This window comes from Saccopteryx leptura, chromosome 12 (assembly GCF_036850995.1).
Source record: "Saccopteryx leptura isolate mSacLep1 chromosome 12, mSacLep1_pri_phased_curated, whole genome shotgun sequence".
NCBI lineage: Eukaryota > Metazoa > Chordata > Mammalia > Chiroptera > Emballonuridae > Saccopteryx > Saccopteryx leptura.
The window spans coordinates 2,020,753-2,040,519 of record NC_089514.1 but is presented as its reverse complement, the minus strand read 5'-3'; the positions used below and the strand labels follow the sequence as shown (position 1 = coordinate 2,040,519).

Genomic DNA, 19,767 nt, shown 5'->3' with positions numbered 1-19,767 from the left:
ATGTATCACGTGACCGAGACAAGCGTCAAGAGTGAGTCTTAGATGGATGGAACAGAGGGAATCTGGTCATTTTTTAAAAATAAAACATCGTTCAGACTTAAATATAAATAACACGGAAATAATGTAAGTTATTTATTCTTTCTCTGTGGACCGGTACCAAATGGCCCACGGACCGTGGCCCGGGGGGTTGGGGACCACTGTGTTACAACGTAACCTCTGTTTTCAAAAGTTGGAAGACGTACAAGTAAAGCAATACATATATATATATATATGTTTTCATGCTGTGCCTCGTGTGTTTGGAAAGTCAGGAGAACGAGGCTTCCTCCAGCCAGCCTCGCCTGGTGCGGCTACATATCCCGGGGACGACTTCTGCTCTCTCCACCGGCATTCCCAAAGAGAGACGGCGCCTTGCAAGAGGAGGACTGAAGGCTTTTAAAACCGCGCCCTGCCCAAACCGTGGCTCAACCCCCTTGGGCTCCGAAGGGGAACAGGGCCCCCCGCTGGGGAGGTGCCCAGGCAGCCGAGCGATAAGCCGGCCGTTATTCCTCAAAGGAAAAGAAGAAGCCTGATACCGGGGCCGAGCCCTCCCTGAGGTCCGGCGCGCCGTGCTCTGCGCGGAGGCGGCCTCCAGAGCGTCCCCTCTGCGCGCGGGGAGAGGACTTCTGCTGCAGCTCCGGCTCAGATGCTGCCAGATAATAGCTCTCCCGAGCTGAGGGGGTTTATCAGCTCAGCTGCGATGCATTGCACAGATAAGAGCAACTTCCTCTAACTGCTGATGAGATAAGCAGGCTCAGCATCCGTATTCTAACACCACCGCTGCCGGGCTCCCAGCAGACCCAGACCCAGTCCTTTCTCCTTCCGAGGTGGAGAACTGTCCCATCCACCCTGCCCCACCCCCAGGCGGTGGAGAGCCCGCAGCCCTGCCCCACCCCCAGGAAAGGAAAATTTGTTTTCCCACACCTCATCATTTTTATGGATTCCAAAAGGGGAAAAAATACCAAGACTTTTTTTTTTCCTACTCCTCCCTCCCCAAGCCCTGTCCTTTCCAGGGTGAACTGAACCTGGTCAAAGCGTTCGACGGGCAGGACCCCGGCTGAGTGGGTCCAGCTTCAGGAGAGCTCACCTAGTTGCAGACTGCGGCCTGCGGTGAGGAAGTCCTCACACGACCTGCTGGTGACCAAGCTGGGCAAGTGGCCACCTACGTGAGCAGAGGCCAAAGCACGTTCTAGAATGACCAACAGAGATGTCTCCGCCGGCCCCCTCACTGAGACTCGCGCCCACCCTCCCGCTGGCCTCTGCGGAAGAGTCACCCCTGCACGGGGCTCCCCATTATCTGGAAGAGTCACCCCTGCACGGGGCTCCCCATTATCTGGAAGGGTCACCCCTGCACGGGGCTCCCCATTATCTGGAAGGGTCACCCCTGCACGGGGCTCCCCATTATCTGGAAGGGTCACCCCTGCACGGGGCTCCCCATTATCTGGAAGGGTCACCCCTGCACGGGGCTCCCCATTATCTGGAAGGGTCACCCCTGCACGGGGCTCCCCATTATCTGCTCAGGCAAACACGCCATCTGCTGAGGCCCGTCCAAGCCCTCCGGGGTCTCAGGTGCTGGGCTGTGCTGGCTGGTGTCGCCGCCACGGAGACCCAGGGGGTCCCTCCCAGGTCAGACACCCCCCCCGGCCCCTGCGTCACTGGGTTTCTGCCAGGGTCTCCCTTTCGCCCCTGCTCTAAATGCTCGTCTCTCTCTGGAGGGCCTGCTCGGTGCCTGCTTCCGATCCTCACTCTGCCTGCCGCGCCCCCTCTCCTCCGCCCCAGCCCTCAGCCCCGGCCTCTCCTCCCAGAGCGGGCCAGGCACCCCGGGTCCCGGCTCAATGTCAGGACCTGGAACGCCCACCACCAAGGGAGGGCAGGGCAGTAACGGGCCAAAGTCCACGCTGTGGGTCAGGGATCAACGGGCGGGTTCCTGAATCTAAGCAGCGCATTCCTGCGTCTTTTAGTTTTGGGTTTTTTTTTTATTTCTATTTTTTTTTTTTTAATACCAAATGCTCGTCTGTCCTTTATCCACCCAGTCGTGACGTATTGCTACAGCCACGGACCACTCCTGAGAGCCGGTCAGCGGCTGTCAGGACGAAGATCCCGACGGGCTTTCACCTCTGCCTGCGCAGGCGCACGCTGGGCCTCCCGCGTCGGCGTGGGGTTGCCGGAGGGGGGGGGGGGTCACTGAGGACGCCCTCTCCCCCGCGCAGTTTCGTCCACAACCACTTCAGAGAGGTGAGACTCCTCTCGTTTTTAGAGAGACCACTTCTGAAGAACAAGCTATTGTCTCATGAGCTAGACTGTGCCACGGCTGTGCAAATGCCGGGACGGTCCCTCCAGTGTCTAACTCAAGTCCTCCCAGCTGCCTTCCCGTCCTCACTCCCTCCCGGTCAGGCCCAGGAGGACGGTCCCTTCAGTGTCTAACTCAAGTCCTCCCAGCTGCCTTCCTGTCCTCACTCCCTCCCGGTCAGGCCCAGGAGGACGGTCCCTCCAGTGTCTAACTCAAGTCCTCCCAGCTGCCTTCCTGTCCTCACTCCCTCCCGGTCAGGCCCAGGAGGACGGTCCCTCCAGTGTCTAACTCAAGTCCTCCCAGCTGCCTTCCCGTCCTCACTCCCTCCCGGTCAGGCCCAGGAGGACGGTCCCTCCAGTGTCTAACTCAAGTCCTCCCAGCTGCCTTCCCGTCCTCACTCCCTCCCGGTCAGGCCCAGGAGGACGGTCCCTTCAGTGTCTAACTCAAGTCCTCCCAGCTGCCTTCCTGTCCTCGCTCCCTCCTGGTCAGGCCCAGGAGGACAGTCCCTCCAGTGTCTAACTCAAGTCCTCCCAGCTGCCTTCCTGTCCTCACTCCCTCCCGGTCAGGCCCAGGAGGACAGTCCCTCCAGTGTCTAACTCAAGTCCTCCCAGCTGCCTTCCTGTCCCTGCTCCCTCCCGGTCAGGCCCAGGAGGACGGTCCCTCCAGTGTCTAACTCAAGTCCTCCCAGCTGCCTTCCTGTCCTCACTCCCAGTCAGGCCCAGGAGGACGGTCCCTCCAGTGTCTAACTCAAGTCCTCCCAGCTGCCTTCCCGTCCTCACTCCCTCCCGGTCAGGCCCAGGAGGACGGTCCCTTCAGTGTCTAACTCAAGTCCTCCCAGCTGCCTTCCTGTCCTCACTCCCTCCCGGTCAGGCCCAGGAGGAAACGGAGCCCGGGGAAGCCTCGCCGCCCACGGAGGGGGTCCGACCCGGCTGTCCTTCCCTGGCACCGGCTCTCCTGCGTGTGTGGGTTTTTTAGTTAGTTTGTTTCTGAATCTAGGGAGCCACATGTCCACAGCCCGGTCAATGCTCCTTCCACACGGGGTGAAGCAGGAGGTGAGAAACCCCTGCTCTGGTCTCTGCTTCCGGGGAAGACCTGCCCTTCCGTGTGAACATCGCCTCCCCCACCTCAGGGGGTCTGAGCTTCACCCTCTCCCAGCAGTTAGTTCATAAGGACGGGCTGCTCCGGGTGAGATTAGATCGGTCTCTAGCTCACAGCTGGGCGGAAGCAACCCTTGTCTCTTTCTCCAGCAGACACCTCAGGGTCCATTATCTCCCCAAGCGTGTTCCCACTGGCCGCCCCTCGCCCTTTCTCCTGCCCGTTCAACAGAAACTGCACGCACCCCTGACCTGCACGTGGGTGTGGAGGCGGCTGGCACCTTCCTCCTCCCTCCCTCCCTCCCTCTCTCTCCCTCCATCTCCCTCCATCTCCCTCCCTCCCTCTCTCTCCCTCCATCTCCCTCCATCTCCCTCTCTCCCTCTCTCTCTCAGGCTTGCTGGTTCTGAGTCACCCCTTCCTTGTCTTCCGGCCTCTTGCTTTCAGTCTGCCGGTTCTGTGGGTCACTGCCATGCTGGGGGCTCCCACTCCCACTCCCACGCATGGCCTAGGCCCTGCCCCCCTTCTCTCGAGTGAAGCCCCCCCACGTCAGGCTCCTCCGCCCTCCGCTCTGGCGTGAGCTGCCGTCTCTCCTGCCCCGAGCTGTCCTGTTCCCGCCGTGTCTGCGCCACACTGTCGGCGGCAAGAAGCTCGTTCCATTTTTTAAAATTTTATTTTCTCATTGAACCCCCTGCAGCCGTTCGGCGGGATGCATTTTGTCGCTCCTGCCCCGGTCAAGCGAGGAGACCGAGGCTCAGAGGACCCGGCCCCGGTCCTGGGGTCCGGGCGCCCCTCCGCCCTCCAGCTCTGCCAGGCCCGCCAGCACGTCCCGCCGCGTCCCAGCCACAGTCCCCAGGGTGCTTCCTCTTCCAGCTGCGCCCGCCCCTTCCGCGCCGGGCGGGGCCCCTCTCGCTTCCTGTTGTTGGTCCCCTGACACCCTCTGCTCTTTGACTCCTGCCCCCGGGAGCTGGGGGGGGGGGGCTCCCCACCTACCGCCCCCCACACTCCTCACACCCCCCCCCCCGACACCCTCACACACTCGGCCGGCCTCCTGCGACACCCCCCCCCCCCCCCCCCCCGCACGTTAAACACGTGACACGCTTCCACGCAGGGACGCCGATTCCCGTCCAACATTGTCAGGAACCAAGGTGGATGCTGGGAAAGTATGGACTCGCTCGCCGGGTCCTCGCCCCCACGACCTCTCTCCGGACACCTGTCCCCTCACGGCGGGCCCAGGGTCCCCTCTGCTTCTCCCATTTCTGGCTTCCCTGCCATGACCGAGGGTCGGCTGGGCCAGACCAACAGAGGGTTTTCAGGGGTTTCAAGTTTTAAACTCTGAAGTTCACTTTCTATAGACTTGGCGGGGAAAGGAGAAGTAGGATGTCCCACGCAGCCAGGGCGCCCCAGGAGGGGACAGCGGGCGATGGCAGACCAGCCCCCGCCCCCTCCCGCTCCGCAGCCACGCCTGCCGGGGTGCGTGTGGACCTGCTGCTGAGCCCCTCACCTAGGGGACGCAGTCTGGGGACAGTCAGGGGCACCCACCAGGCCCAGGGGAGCCTCGGACTGGGGACAAATCACCAACCACCTGACGCTTGTCCCTAAGGGGTGACGCGTTTATAGAGCCTTGTGGAGGCGTTGCTAACCGGGGTGGTCACCTGTCCCCGCGGACCTGTGTGCCGTCCTCTCCTCCCTGGGACTCAGGCCGGGCGTCCAGCTCCCTGAGGGGTGTCACGGCCACTCCTGACCGCCAGGCTGCAGGGGACGTCATGACCCCCGGGGCCACCAACTCTCCTGTCCGGGCACTCGGTTCATTCCGACGGTTAGCGGGTACGAAGCCACACGGTATCCCTGGTCCTTGGTCCCTGAGCCCCTGTTCCTGGGTCCCGGGTGAGTTCTCAGCATGTCTGTTGATGTCCACAGTGCAGGGGCCAGGATCTGTCCCACTGACTGTCCCCAGGACTGAACAGACGAGACCAAGCAGGGCCGCCCCAGCACCCAGCAGGAGCTACTCGGACGTCAGCTCTGCGACCCTGTCTCCTGGAGACGCACCCTCAGCGGCTTACCTTTATTTAAATTTGACTTTTTAACCTATTCTATGTGTTCTAAAAGGAACCCGGGTCGCAATACGGTATATGATAAAAAACAGCATCACTTGGAATGAACAGTAGACGATCTCAACATGAGATGTAGATCATTTGCAACGAAAGCATGCCCTTCTGTGACCCGGCCTCGGGACGCCCGGGTGTGACGTGTGTGGAACAGACTGCGAGGTCCCCCCAAAGTCGCCTCCTGTAGCCCTTTTCTCACAGGGAGAGAGAAATCATTAAACTCCTTCCCTTCTTGACTCACCTACACCCAGTGGCTTTAGTCACTGCCCTTGTCTGTTTGTACAATTCATGGTTTGAATGAACAGAAGGGACAGTTATACCTAAAGTCCACTTGGTTGCGAAGACACAAGAAGCCATGTGCCCAGCTCCTAAGTCAGGACGTCCTATAGGAAGATAGTTGTGCTGATTTTACCCCTTCAAGAGACCTCTGCAGACGTCCCAATTTGGCTGTGGGGCTCAGGCAGGCAGGTGACCCACCCGGGGGTCTGTTCTGGTCATGGCTACCCGAGGACCCTTTATGACATTCTTTTGTGCAAATAAATGGCCTTCACTATCCCAGTTTTGTCTCCCTTTAGAAAAGCAAGAGCACAGGTGTTCCAAGAACTGCTGACTCATTCAGCGTATGAGAACAGAGCATAGCGGAGTCAAAACCCAGCCTCTGAGTCAGAAACTGAGTCTAATTCTGACTTCGCTATATTTGAGCTCGGTCCAGTCCCTGGACGACTGCGTCTGTTTTCTTGGGATGAAGAGGAGGGACAGGCCAGTTAACCCCGGGGGAGACCGCAGGTCCCAACCTGGCATGGAAAAGGCCCAGATAGGTACAGGAATGGGTCCCCGCCGAGACCACCCACCATTGTTTCTATCACTTAGTTAGTTCTACGTATCAAATTTTCCATTTTCAGCTCAAGTGAACACCGCAAGAACAGAGATGAGAAGGATGACATCGAACGGCCAGATTCGTCCCCTCTGACCCCCAAACTCTACAAATAAATAGCCCTGTAGTCACGACACGTGACAAGGGTCATTTTCATTATCGACAATCCATAAAATGGGGGGGTCCCACAGCGCGGGGAGGACAGTGCTGGTGTCGTGCCCCCCCCTCCACGGTGGGTGCTCCCCAACGCTGCCCTTTGCTGCGCATGCGGGCCTCGGGACCGCGTGGACCTGTGAGCGCCCCTCCTCCCCTAGACAAGAGGGCCCCACCCTCCTGGTCTTTATTCTGTGCTTCCCAGGCCTGGTGGCCGAGGGGACCAGCGGGGAAAACGGCTCCCGTGACGTCACCTCTTCCCTGGCTCTGGCAGGACAGAGGGACAAAGGTTCCCAGGGGTAGACGGAGTGACAACCGACCAGCAGAAGGACCCGACTCACCCACTCCTCTGTCACTCTTGGAGTTCTGCTGTCCTCCAGACGTGGTGGACAGGTCCTCGGGGACTGGCATGGGCTCGTCACTGTCATCTGGGGTGTCACTTACCGGAGGGCTCTCCTTCCCTGAGAAGAAAGGGGAGGAGCATGAGTTTCTGGGGGCGGCGGTCATTGCTGGGGGCGGAGGTCACCGCTGGGGGCGGCGGTCACCAGGGACCAGCCAGCAGGGAAGCCCAGGGTGCCTGGACCTTACCTTGGCTTGGCTTCTGAGGAGCGTGAGGAGGCAAAGATATCAACCACCTGCCGTCCCAGAGATGACCATTGCCACCATGCGTGTGTCTACACGCGCCTGCACACTTGAGTATCGTAGATAATAGGGCCTGATGCACGTTCTTTACCAAAACGCACTGTTTTCTTTAGACATTGTTGTGGACATCTTTCCATGCCTAGTGACCACGGCATTATCATGTTGTCTGTGTCCTCCCCACTGGACGGGGGGGCGCGAGGATCGACTTAAATCCTTCTCCTCTTTTGGAACTTACATTGTGTTTTCGACTTCCATATTTCTTCCTTCCCTTCCCTTCCCTTCCCTTTCCTTCTTTCTTTCTTTCTTTTTTTCTTTTTTTCTTCTTCCTTCCTTCCTTCCTTCCCTTTCCTTCCCTTCCCTTTCCTTTCCTTCTTTCTTTTTTTCTTTTTCCTTCCTTCCTTCCTTCCTTCCTTCCTTCCTTCTTTCCCTTCCCTTCCCTTCTTTCTTTCTTTCTTTTTTTCTCCTTCCTTCCTTCCTTCCTTCCTTCCTTCCTTCCTTCCCTTTCCTTCCCTTCCCTTTCCTTCTTTCTTTCTTTTTTTCTTTTTCCTTCCTTCCTTCCTTCCTTCCTTCCTTCCTTCCTTCCTTCCTTCTTTCCCTTCCCTTCCCTTCCATTTCCTTCTTTCTTTCTTTCTTTTTTCTCCTTCCTTCCTTCCTTCCTTCCTTCCCTTTCCTTCCCTTTCCTTTCCTTCTTTCTTTTTTTTCTTTTTCCTTCCTTCCTTCCTTCCTTCCTTCCTTCCTTCCTTCCTTCCTTCCTTCCTTCCTTCCTTCCTTCCTTCCTTCCCTCCCTCCCTCCCTCCCTCCCTCCCTCCCTCAGCCAAGAATGACTCCCCAGAAGTCGATCCCTGGGTTGACAGGCAGCCGCGTTCTGTCCTGAGGCTCTTCGTAAACTATGCTGATGTCCCTGCAGCTGGTCCCGAGTCACCCTCTTGCAAGCCCGCGTCACACACCCTCACGTGACCTTGCTGTAAGGTCAGCAGACTGGGCACCCTGCTCAGAGCCACGCTACCCGGGTCTGCCCCTTCCCTTGTCAGGGGACAGCTTGGCGGCTGCCTGACTTGATTCCACCCGGTGGGAAGGGGGCGCCCGGGAAGGGGGTGTGCGGGGAGCTCCATGCCCTGGTCCCCGAGTGTCTCCCCCGTACACACACTGGCGTCGGCCAGGACGAATCCTCAGCTTGGAAACGCGAACATGAAGCGTCATCCGCACAAAGTAGGCTCTATCTCAGGAGATGGGTTCTGCACGTATCCATGCCGACTGGATAAGAACAAAGTTCAGCCCGAGGGCCCAGCTGTGGGGACCCACTCCCACTCCCAGACCCCAACACGGGGAGACCCTGGTCCATAAGAAATGCTCTTTTCCCTTTGACACAGAGACCCCTGTATCTTCTAACCTTCCAGACCTAACTTGACTTAGGAGACAAAAACCATAGGCTCGGAACGGCTGGGGAGGGAGGTGCCACGTTGATGCGAAAGGACCGTCAGGGAGAAGAGGAGGTGAGGTCAAGACCCCACAGGAAGGGGCACAGGACAGAGACAGACCGGCCACCGGGCCCCACGGGCGAGGGAGGGTGCCCAGCACGAACGAACGATTAGGGACATGTTGACAGGCCCGGAACACACAGATGGGAGCAGCGTCCAGTCTCCTTGTCTGTCTGACCCTTGCGAGGACAGGCAAGACCCCAGCAAGCACCCTCACACGTGAGACCCGGCCGGGCCCAACGGGCGAGGGAGGGTGCCCAGCACGAACGAACGATTAGGGACATGTTGACAGGCCCGGAACACACAGACGGGAGGAGCGTCCAGTGTCCTTGTCTGTCTGACCCTTGCGAGGACGGGCAAGACCCCAGCAAGCACCCTCACACGTGAGACCCGGCCGTGCCCAGGTACCTTACCACGGACGCTGCCCGGGCACCCGCTTTGGGGAGCAGCCAGCACTGCCTTCTCGAGGGAACGGACATCGACGTGGAACAGGCCAGCCCTGCAGCAATGACTGCGACGGGCCCCTCGTCAGAAAGAGCGTGATGGGCACACGGTATTTTCAGAGCGCCGATACAAGAGGAATAGAGGAACGAGGATGGGTGTGATTACGGGAAATTTCCCCCGGAAAAGCCAAAGGCCAGAGAGACATTGGAACGAAAGGGCTCCTGTCCTCCCTTCATGCTGCCCCGTGAATGTGCATAACGTCAGCGCCCCTAAATAAAAAGGTAACAGGAGTTAAACGTACCCAGGTTGTTTTTCACTTAGTCCAGAAAAGGGGAGAAAGCTCTCTGAACATGAGAATGCAGGTGGTCTGTGAACCTGACATTTTATATTTCTTTTTCCTTTTTTTTTTTTTTTACAGGAACAGAGAGAGAGTCAGAGAGAGGGATAGATAGGGACAGACAGGAACAGAGAGAGATGAGAAGCATCAATCATTAGTTTTTCGTTGCGACACCTTAGTTGTTCATTGATTGCTTTCTCATATGTGCCTTGACCACGGGCCTTCAGCAGACCAAGTAACCCCTTGCTCAAGCCAGCGACCTTGGGTCCAAGCTAGTGAGCTTTGCTCAAACCAGATGAGCCCGCGCTCAAGCTGGCAACCTTGGGGTCTCGAACCTGAGTCCTCTGCATCCCAGTCTGACACTCTATCCACTGCACCACTGCCTGGTCAGGCCACATTTTGTATTTCTTTTGGACTGTTCAGAGTCATGGCTTTCAAACTTTGAGAACTTTGGGGAGGGGCTCAGAGAAATCGTTTTTTGTTTTTTGTTTTTTTTTCTATTTTATTTCATCTTACGGTAAGAATCATCTTACACACGTAAGCTTTCTCTTATAATGTGGAACAAATAATAACCTTAGAACAGAATTCCGGTAAATGAAACCAGGCTGCTGTGTACAGTGGGGGCGCTGCAGGGTGGGGGTGGGGGGGTCTGAGGGATGAGGTCCTCGCCACATGCTTGCTCAGAAGGCCCCCCCTCCGCCCCAGGACTGGGAGTGGAGACCCCTCCCTGCTCTAACAAACTGACCCACGATGGAATGCACGTTGTTGAGTGAGGGGTGTTGCCTTTAGAACGGGGGAGTGGGAAGTTGAGAAATTCAACTTCTTCATGACATCGTTTTCTCATTCCGCTCCTCTCTGAGAGAACACTGGGGCACCCCCTCGTCCCCATGATGCTCAGGGGACTCGTTTAGATGCCAGGGCTGGAGGCTGGGGGAATGGGCGGGGGCCACAAGACATCAGCCCTTCTCCGAGGAAGGCGTGTTGTGTCTGTGCACCGCTCAAGCTCACCGAGGTCCAGATAATCCCTGGCCGGCGGCTCCTTGGAAAACACCTCGCCGATCTCCCTGGGGACCAGGACCAGCCGGGACGGATGGAGAATGCCCCCTCGGCTCCGGTGGGACACTGAGGGCCGGCTCCCCGGGGGCCCCTCACCTTCTCACCTTCCAGATCAAGCTGTCACTGTGTTCTTCGTGGGGGAGGCCCAGGGTTAATGAACACAGCGGGGATCACGGTTCTCAAATACCAAGGCCCAGGCTGATCGATCGGAGCGCTCACGCACAGGAAGGCCCACCCGCCGGGAGCAGGGAGGACAGAAGGGAAGTGTTTAGCACGCACGGGGGGGCCGTGGAAAGGACTCAGAACGGGGGGGGGGGTCGAGCGAGGGGAGAGCTTCCCGTGCACTCGGGAGGGGGGCTCTGCTGTGAGCCAGCCTCACCCGTCCCTCCCTCGGGGATGCTTTTTAAGAGGCCATCTGATTTGACTAAAAGCCCCTGGCGTTTGAGTGGCGGCTGCTGAGACGTCCATCACACGTCCATGAGCCTGTCCTCCGCCACCCAGGGTGCTTTCTCTGCCGGGCAGGGGGTTTCCACGCCGGACGGACGGACGTGCAAATTCGCCCTTCGTGAAACCTCCGTGATTATCAGGCAAAAAATATCTCTGTGTGGGGATGTTACACACGTTGGCCCAGTTAACCCTTTAAAATGCAAAACCATGGAAGGGAGACGAGAGATACAAAGATAAGAGTTCTTCAATCAAGCCCAGACGTCCCAAATATCAACACACGGTGGCTGGACGTTGACTGACCTGGCTGGACGCTGACTGACCTGGCTGGATGTTGACTGACCTGGCTGGATGCTGACTGACCTGGCTGGACGTTGACTGACCTGGCTGGACGCTGACTGACCTGGCTGGACGCTGACTGACCTGGCTGGACGTTGACTGACCTGGCTGGATGCTGACTGACCTGGCTGGATGTTGACTGACCTGGCTGGATGCTGACTGACCTGGCTGGACGTTGACTGACCTGGCTGGACGCTGACTGACCTGGCTGGACGCTGACTGACCTGGCTGGACGCTGACTGACCTGGCTGGACGCTGACTGACCTGGCTGGACGCTGACTGACCTGGCTGGACGTTGACTGACCTGGGGGAGAGTTCTGGTTCCACCAATCCTGAGACTGAGGGGAACCTAGGATCAGTCACCTCTTTAAGAGCCTTTCAAGCCCTGGCCGGTTGGCTCAGCGGTAGAGCGTCGGCCTAGCGTGCGGAGGACCCGGGTTCGATTCCCGGCCAGGGCACATAGGAGAAGCGCCCATTTGCTTCTCCACCCCTCCGCCGCGCTTTCCTCTCTGTCTCTCTCTTCCCCTCCCGCAGCCAAGGCTCCACTGGAGCAAAGATGGCCCGGGCGCTGGGGATGGCTCTGTGGCCTCTGCCTCAGGCGCTAGAGTGGCTCTGGTCGCAATATGGCGACGCCCAGGATGGGCAGAGCATCGGCCCCCTGGTGGGCAGAGCGCCGCCCCATGGTGGGCGTGCCGGGTGGATCCCGGTCGGGCGCATGCGGGAGTCTATCTGACTGTCTCTCCCTGTTTCCAGCTTCAGAAAAATGAAAAAAAAAAAAAAAAAAAAAAAAAAAAAAAGCCTTTCAAGAGTAAAATGAGGCCCAACGCAGAAAACACAAACAAACAAGCAAACAAGCAATCAAACAAACCTGATGGTTTTGGCTTAGCTCGCCGGGTGGTTGTGAGGATGAAGTAACAGTCACGTGCGTGAATGCTAATATGCTAACCAAGCGTATGGGGTTATTTTGTAACCAGTAACCATAGAAACACAAGGCATGTGTAGCGAGAGCATCCACAGCCCCCCAAAGTGCATGTAAACGTCACGTAGACACCTACCCAGTGTGGACACCAAGAAATCAAGTATTTAACTTCCTTCAGGAATAATTTAGGAGGTGAGATATAATTTCACTTATCTAGAAACATGGGAGAAAAAAACAAACAAACAACCTTGTCATTCATCTCTATTTAATCTACCTCCTGCCCCATGTCACATAAAGCATGACCTATGAAGAGTGTTCGGGGGCAAATTAAATGAGAAAATTGTATCATTAGCTCATCAGCGGCAGGCAAATGCTTTCTCAAGTAGACTACTTCACCCAATGAAGTCTTGATGATTTTTGTCTGGTTTCCCAAATGCTTGAGTTTTTATGACGCAGGATCACCCAGCTGACCACGATTCCTGGAGGTAAGTGAGTACTCCGACCGTGGGCCCCCTCAGCTCTACAGAAGAGTGGGGACGCCTCCCGGCCAGGGTTCAGACCGGGGCTCGCCCCCAGCGTGTGTCCGGTTCCCTGTGGGGCTTCTGTTTGGTTCTGGAAATTCTTTCTCTGGGTCTCAGCTTTCCGCTTGTGGAAGACGGCGCCCGCGCCGTCTTCACTGGGTTCTCCTTGGGCCGAAACATGAACGACATCTGGTCGGTCCATTCAATCAACGTCATTGATTTTCCTTAGCGACACTTACGTAGCGACCAGCCTCGCGTCCGAAGGAGGTTGTGTGTGTCTACGGGACCCTTTCTCACGTCTGCGTCCCAGCAAATGTTGCAATCGCCACTCAGAAATTATCCAGCGTAGACTTCAGGGCCGTGGGAGCCAGCTCCGGTTCCTTACTGTGGCCGTCCTCCGGGGAGGCAGTCAGGAGAGTTAAGTGTTTCTCTGTTTTTTAAAAAAATATATATTTCCTGTTTTGTTGAGTAGTCAGATCTATTGAGTTGATTGCTCTGAAATTGTTGACCTGTTAGAACGTTGTTTTACCTATGAGAGTAGCAGTGTTTACAGGGTGCAACTTAGAAACACCTCTCTCTCTCTCTCTCTCTCTCTCTCTCTCTTTCCTGCGGACGGAACAGAACACGAAGTAACTTTATGGGACCCGAGGATGATTCTGGAACAACTTCCTCGGATTTCACATCAAGGACGTGTACCGCCGTCTGGCTCCACGTCCACCCTTGTTCCGTAACGAACGGCCACGTCCCTCAGTGTTCGAAGCGAGGAGAGAGTTGGCGTCAGGAGGTTTAACTGGAGATCCAGCCAAGAGTACCAGAAAAGCATCCTCCGGATCTTTGGTGAAAATGCCGTGACCGCCGGACGGAAAGCTCCCAGGTCAACCGCAACCTGCAGGGCTACGTACTCCTGTTTCAGAGGTATTTCCTCGGCTCAGGGGACACAAACTAGGTTCCAGACCAGACCTTAAACCTTTTCAACCAAGAGTTTCCCCTTCGGGGCAGTCCTGTGTCCTGAAGTCCCCGCACCTCTAGAAAGCCGCCCTTTGAAGTAGACAGACCCCCCGCCATGACAAACGGGGTGTTTAGCAGAACGTTACAGGTGAGAAAAAAATAGGAGAGGAAAAATGAAACGAGGGTTTTGCTGTTTTTGTTACCGAGACGAGGTCGGAATGCTGACCAGCGGCTCCTCACACAGAACATTCTGGAGACGCTGCCCCCCCCTCCCCGCTGGAGCCTCAGTTGGGGCGTGGGTGAGCCCGGGGGGGGGTCTCCTGCTCTTCAAGTGCACCATTGTGCGAACCCCCAGTTTAGAAGCCGCCCCGGGAGGGAGCAGGGAGGGGAGGCGGAGGGGCAGAAGCAATGAAAAGGGTGCCTTCTCGCCTCTGGGGTTTTAACATCCTGTGTCTCTGACACCTTCCTCACCTCCAGCCGCAGCTGGAGGAGGGGACCCTGCCTGGTGGTGGGGGAGGGAGGGAGGGCCTCCCATCCTCTTCTCTGCAGGCTTACCCCCCCCCGCAGGAACCAGACCCCCCCCACAGGAACCAGACCCCCCCCCCGCAGGAACCAGACCCCCCACACACACACACAGAGAACTCAAAGCTGCTCGTCTTCACTGACACAGCTTGCATTGTGGTGGTGGTTGTAGTTCCATTCACAAAATAAAGCAGGCCTGACCTGTGGTGGCGCAGTGGATAAAGCGTCAACCTGGAAACGCTGAGGTTGCCGGTTCAAAACCCTGGGCTTGCCTGGTCAAGGCACATATGGGAGTTGATGCTTCCTGCTCCTCCCCCTTTCTCTCTCTCTCTCTCTCTCTCTCTCTCTCTCTCCTCTCTATAATGAATAAATAAAACCTTTAAAAAAAAAACAAAATCACACAAAAATACCCCAAATAAAGTGTGTGCTTAAGGGAAAAGAATTCGAATCATGCTGGAAGGTAGAAGCAGGTGAAGCGTGCCCAGGGTTTTCCCATAACCCCACCCTTCCTTCCGCTGTCAATCTCCCAGGAGAAAGCCCAGAACGAATAGACATCCTCCAGCATTTCCCTGCGCACGTGTGTGTGCGTGTGTGTGCGCGCGCGTGTGCGTGTGTGAGCGTGTGTGTATGTGTGTGTGTGCGCGCGTGTGTATGTGTGTGTGTGCGCGCGTGTGTGCGTGCGTGTGCGTGTGCGTGTGTGTGTGGCTTGTTTACTGTTAAGGAACGGGTCACAGATCGCACATGGTCACATGGTCACATGTCCCTCGGCCGCAGCCCAGCAGCACCCTCGCGCCGTCCTCGGTGCTAAGAGGTGTGTGTACACGGTTACGCACACGGATGGACCGTGGGTTTCCACTGTCGGTCCCAGCGTCCCAGCAGCATCTGCTTGAGCACCCCGGGCACTGTGACAGTGTCTCTCCCGGGTCGAGTCCTCCGGGACGACGCCCGTCTAGACGAAGGAGGCCACACGCGCTGCCCTTCTCCGCACTCACCAGCCTTCCAGGGCCCACGTGCCACGGTGGGGAGTCCACACGTACTCCGGTCCAAGTTCAAACCCTGCGGGTGACCAGAGCCGCCGGCACAGAGGAGGGGAAGCCGCTCGTCAGGGACAGGCAGCGGGGGGCACGACGCTCCGGGTGGCACGACTTGAATCTTCCCTCCTGCACGTTTCAGAGCGGCCGCCTGGCCGGGCAGCCCCCACATCCTCGGGCCTGGCCTCCGTCACGAGGACTGACTCAGACCCAGAGGTCGAGATCAATAAAAACTCGGAAACCGGAGGGGGCAGGTCGGCCACGCCCCCAGCAGACCAGGACAGGCTATTCCCCCTAGAGGCCGACTTGGGGTTGACCCTGAATCTGTGAGGCTCTGAGGGATAAACCCCAAGAACCCTGGAGGCTGTTTTGGCTGCGTACCCCTCATGCCCCCCCTCCTGAGTGCAGCGTGGACAGAAGCGGGGTTTCCTCACCTAGGAACTTGGGAGCTGGCGGGCTGGGCTAGCGTTGCCCAACGGGACGGTCTGTGATCTGCCCACGGGCCTCCCCCCCCCACTGCCTACCCCTCCACTTCCTGGGGCCCTGTGATGAGCAGAGCGACATCCAAGGTGGCTTGAAACAAACACTCAGTCAAGGGAGCAATGCTGTTTCCACGCTTAGCCAATATTCTGAACTGTGCCCCCCAAGTGTTTTGTAAGAAACTTCTTCTCTCCTCCTCCTCCTCCTCCTCCTTTTTCTTCTTCTTCCTTTTCTTCTTCTTCTTCCTCCTCCTCCTCCTCCTCCTCCTCCTCCTTTTCTTCCTCCTCCTCCTCCTCCTCTTCTTCTTCTTCTTCTTCTTCTTCTTCCTCCTCCTCCTCCTCTTCTTCCTCCTCCTCCTCCTCTTCCTCCTCCTCCTCTTCCTCCTCCTCCTCCTCCTCCTCTTCTTCCTCCTCCTTCTTCTCCCCCTCCCCCTTCCCCCTTCTCTCTCTCTCTCTCTCTCTCTCCCACCCTCCCTCCCTCCCTTATCACCATGTCTCTCTCTGTCAACAAGGTCATGGGCACATGTCCGGGGTCTAGAGCAGATCCCTCAGTCACCCCCTGCCCCAAGAGCACCAGCATATCCAGGACCCTTTCCAAGTGGCTCTCAGATGTCATAGCAAACTCATCTTAACTTGAAGACCCTCCCACCCAGGGTTTCCAGCGGGGAGCACCTCCAGGAGTCACCGTGGGCCACGGACACAAACTCTGAGGTCTTGGTTTTTATTCTTCTGCACGACAGCCCCCCCCCATGAACACCACCATGATGTCTGGCACCCAGGGGATGCCAGGGGACGTCGGCCTCAGGGAGCCCGAACAGGATCTCACAAGAGTCTCACCTGAAACTTGGGACATGTCTTGACTCTCATCACCATCCATTGTCCTCAGGTGATCTGAGAAAGAGAAAAAGGGATTTTTGTTTAAAGCCATGTACTAGTGAGAGATAGAGAGACAGAGAGAAGAGAGAGAGAGAGAGAAGATAAGGAAGCCCTGTGTATTTAACAGCATCAAGGTTATCTACCAAGAATAAAGCGTTTTCTTCTGCACATGCTGCCAGAGTATCAGACGGGCACGAGCCTCGATCCTTTTACTTTTTTTTTTTTTTTTTTTAAAAACCCAGCATCACAAAGATTTATAAAAATATCATTACCAGCACAGGAGGACCAAATTTGTTATTTATTGTTAATTTTCTACTGCATAATAACCCAAAATGCAAACTGACTGCAACAAAATTAAGCAGAAAATTAAATGGCCCAGGGTCATTGTAGGCTTAGAATTCATTCTCTTGGCTGATCCATAGTTATGTTCTTTCTAATTGACTGAGCATGCATCGATGAACCTTGAGTCAGCCCGGTGACACGCGTACAATCAGCAATCAAAAAAAAAACGAAGCAATTTGCTGAAGAATGTCTCATTTACCCGGGCAGGCGGCAGATCTGAGCGGCTGGCGTGCTCTGTCCATCAATAATAAATGCACCTCCAGCCTGGCAGCTGGCCGGGCCCCGCGGGCGTGCCCGTCCCTGTCCCCAAGCTCTCGGGGTGGGGGGGGGCCCTTGCCTCAGGCTCTGCCGCGCTCTTCGCGTGGGGAGAAGTGGAGCCACCGCCCGCCGCGGCCACACGAGGCCGGGAGAGGCGCAGACCTTCCCGTTTCGCCGGCCCGTGTCTGGCTCCTCAGGTTGGGCGATAAGGAAGAGAAGAGAGGAAGCCAGCCGGGAAGAGCTGCCCTTGGGAGGCGACAGAACGACCTCTCGGGCGGTCCCGCCGGCCACCCCGACCCCAGGGGGACCCCAGGGAGAAGCCGGCGCCCGTGGGTGAGCAGGGCGTGCTCAGCTGTGCGCCGAGGGTCCTGGCCTGCGCCTGGGAGGTGTCCGGTGGCCCTCCGGCCGATGAACGCTGAAGGTGACCTCGACACTTCTGCTCCCCTGTGCTCGCCGGACAACCCGTGGAAGAGCTCTCAGCCTGGGTCTGTTCACGGAATCTGAGTGGGGTCACGTTTCTCTCGGGGGTGAGGGACACCCCTGTCTCTTTGGTTCAGAGGTGTGGGTCCGAGCAGAGTGGACGGGCGGAGCGTCTCGGGCGACCTTTCCCTGCGCGGTCGGGCTGACGCCCGTGCAGGCTCCGTGCATCCGCGGAGCACGTGGGGTATACTATTTCCTGACTCGGGGGGACCAGCGCTGGGTGTGAAGACATGAGTGACTGTCCCTTGTTCTGCGTGGGGAGGGGCCTTCACCTATTTCTGAAAGCCACCAAAGGGGAATCTGAGTGGCGCCACGAGGTCCCAAGGCTGCTGGGTGGCTCGGAGCACAGTGTGTGACCACAGAAGGGACAAGGCTCTGTGGCCCACAAGTGCTTCAGCCCCGGGAAAGGGGGGGTGTGTCCCAGAGCCACCAGAGCTGGACACACCAGCCCCAGAAGCGAGCTGGACACCAGCAGAGCACCGGGCTCTCCAGAGCAGTGTGTCCAAAGCTTCCCAAACTTCTACTGAAAGAAAAGCAAATAAATAAAATAAAATAAAATCGATGGTCCTTTAGTAAGTGTCAAAACATGGACAAAGGAACCGGACGGACTGTCGGTAAGGGGCTGGTATTCCCCAGGACGAGAAGAGCATGTCACAGCCCGGGTCTGGAACATCCCGGAATTGATCTCTGAGGCCTGCGTGAGTCCTCCAGTCCTTCTGCGACCAGTGGGTCTCTAACACGGCACCGTGAGGACGGTGACGTTGAGCTTTGCCAACATGTAAGTGATACGTTCCTTACAAATTAGTTTTTGTTTTTTTTATTATACAGGCCAGACGAGGCCCACAACATCCACCACTAAGGAGTCCTTATTTTCTTCCGTGCGCACGCACACCCGGAGATTTTGAGGGAAACAGAGTATCAAACGCGTTCCAAACGTACTGTTGTGAATCCGTTTTCCACTGACTACCACCCGTGTTCTTTCATCTTACAAACGTACAGCAACACCTTCCTCTCACTGACTGTATGCTACGCAGTAGTAGGAAGTGATCTAACCAACACTGCACTGCATACTCAAGTTATTTCTAATTAAAAGAAAAAAAAAATATGTTTCCTAAGGCTCAGCTGATGGTTTGCCACCAGCGCACGTGCCAGCGTGCCTGGGGGGGGGGGCTTTCAATTTAGCTCTCAGGGGCAGAGTACGTTGGCACCAAGTTCAACACTGAGGTCCCCTTCATCCATCCATCCATCATCCATCCATCCATCTATCCATCCATCATCCCATCCACCATCATCCAACCATCCATCCATCCATCCATCATCCATCCATCTATCCATCCATCATCCCATCCATCCATCATCCAACCATCCATCCATCCATCCATCCATCATCCATCCATCTATCCATCCATCATCCCATCCATCCATCATTCAACCATCCATCCAACCATCATCCATCATCCATCCATCCATCCATCCATCCATCATCCCATCCATCCATCATCCAACCATCCATCATCCATCCATCCATCCATCCATCCATCATCCATCCATCCATCCATCATCCCATCCATCCATCCATCCATCATCCATCCATCTATCCATCCATCATCCCATCCATCCATCATTCAACCATCCATCCATCCATCATCCATCCATCCATCATCCCATCCATCCATCATCCATCCATCCATCCATTCATCCATCATCCATCCATCTATCCATCCATCATCCCATCCATCCATCCATCCATCATCCATCCATCTATCCATCCATCATCCATCCATCCATCCATCCATCATCCCATCCATCCATCATCCATCCATCCATCCATCCATCCATCCATCCATCCATCCATCATCCATCCATCATCCATCCATCCATCCATCCATCCATCATCCCATCCATCTATCCATCCATCATCCCATCCATCCATCATTCAACCATCCATCCATCCATCCATCATCCATCCATCCATCCATCCATCCATCATCCATCCATCCATCCATCCATCCATCCATCATCCAGGAGGACGGAAGTGAGGACACATCAGGAAAGAGAAAACCAAAGCTCCGTGCCCAAGGCTGAGGCCCAGGTCAGA

General features: G+C 56.5%; 1 protein-coding gene across 5 annotated transcripts in view; it reads right to left on the bottom strand.

Moving 5' to 3' along the window:
- IKZF1 (IKAROS family zinc finger 1) overlaps positions 1-19,767 on the bottom strand; it is a 107,283-nt gene that overhangs the window by 73,058 nt on the left and 14,458 nt on the right. For all 5 annotated transcript variants that reach the window (XM_066354060.1, XM_066354063.1, XM_066354062.1 and 2 more), the window contains exons 2-3: positions 16,551-16,604; positions 6,895-7,014 (exon numbers count right to left, since the gene is read on the bottom strand). In XM_066354060.1, coding sequence (XP_066210157.1) covers positions 6,895-7,014; positions 16,551-16,604 — 174 coding nt within the window. The remainder of the gene's footprint in view (positions 1-6,894; positions 7,015-16,550; positions 16,605-19,767) is intronic.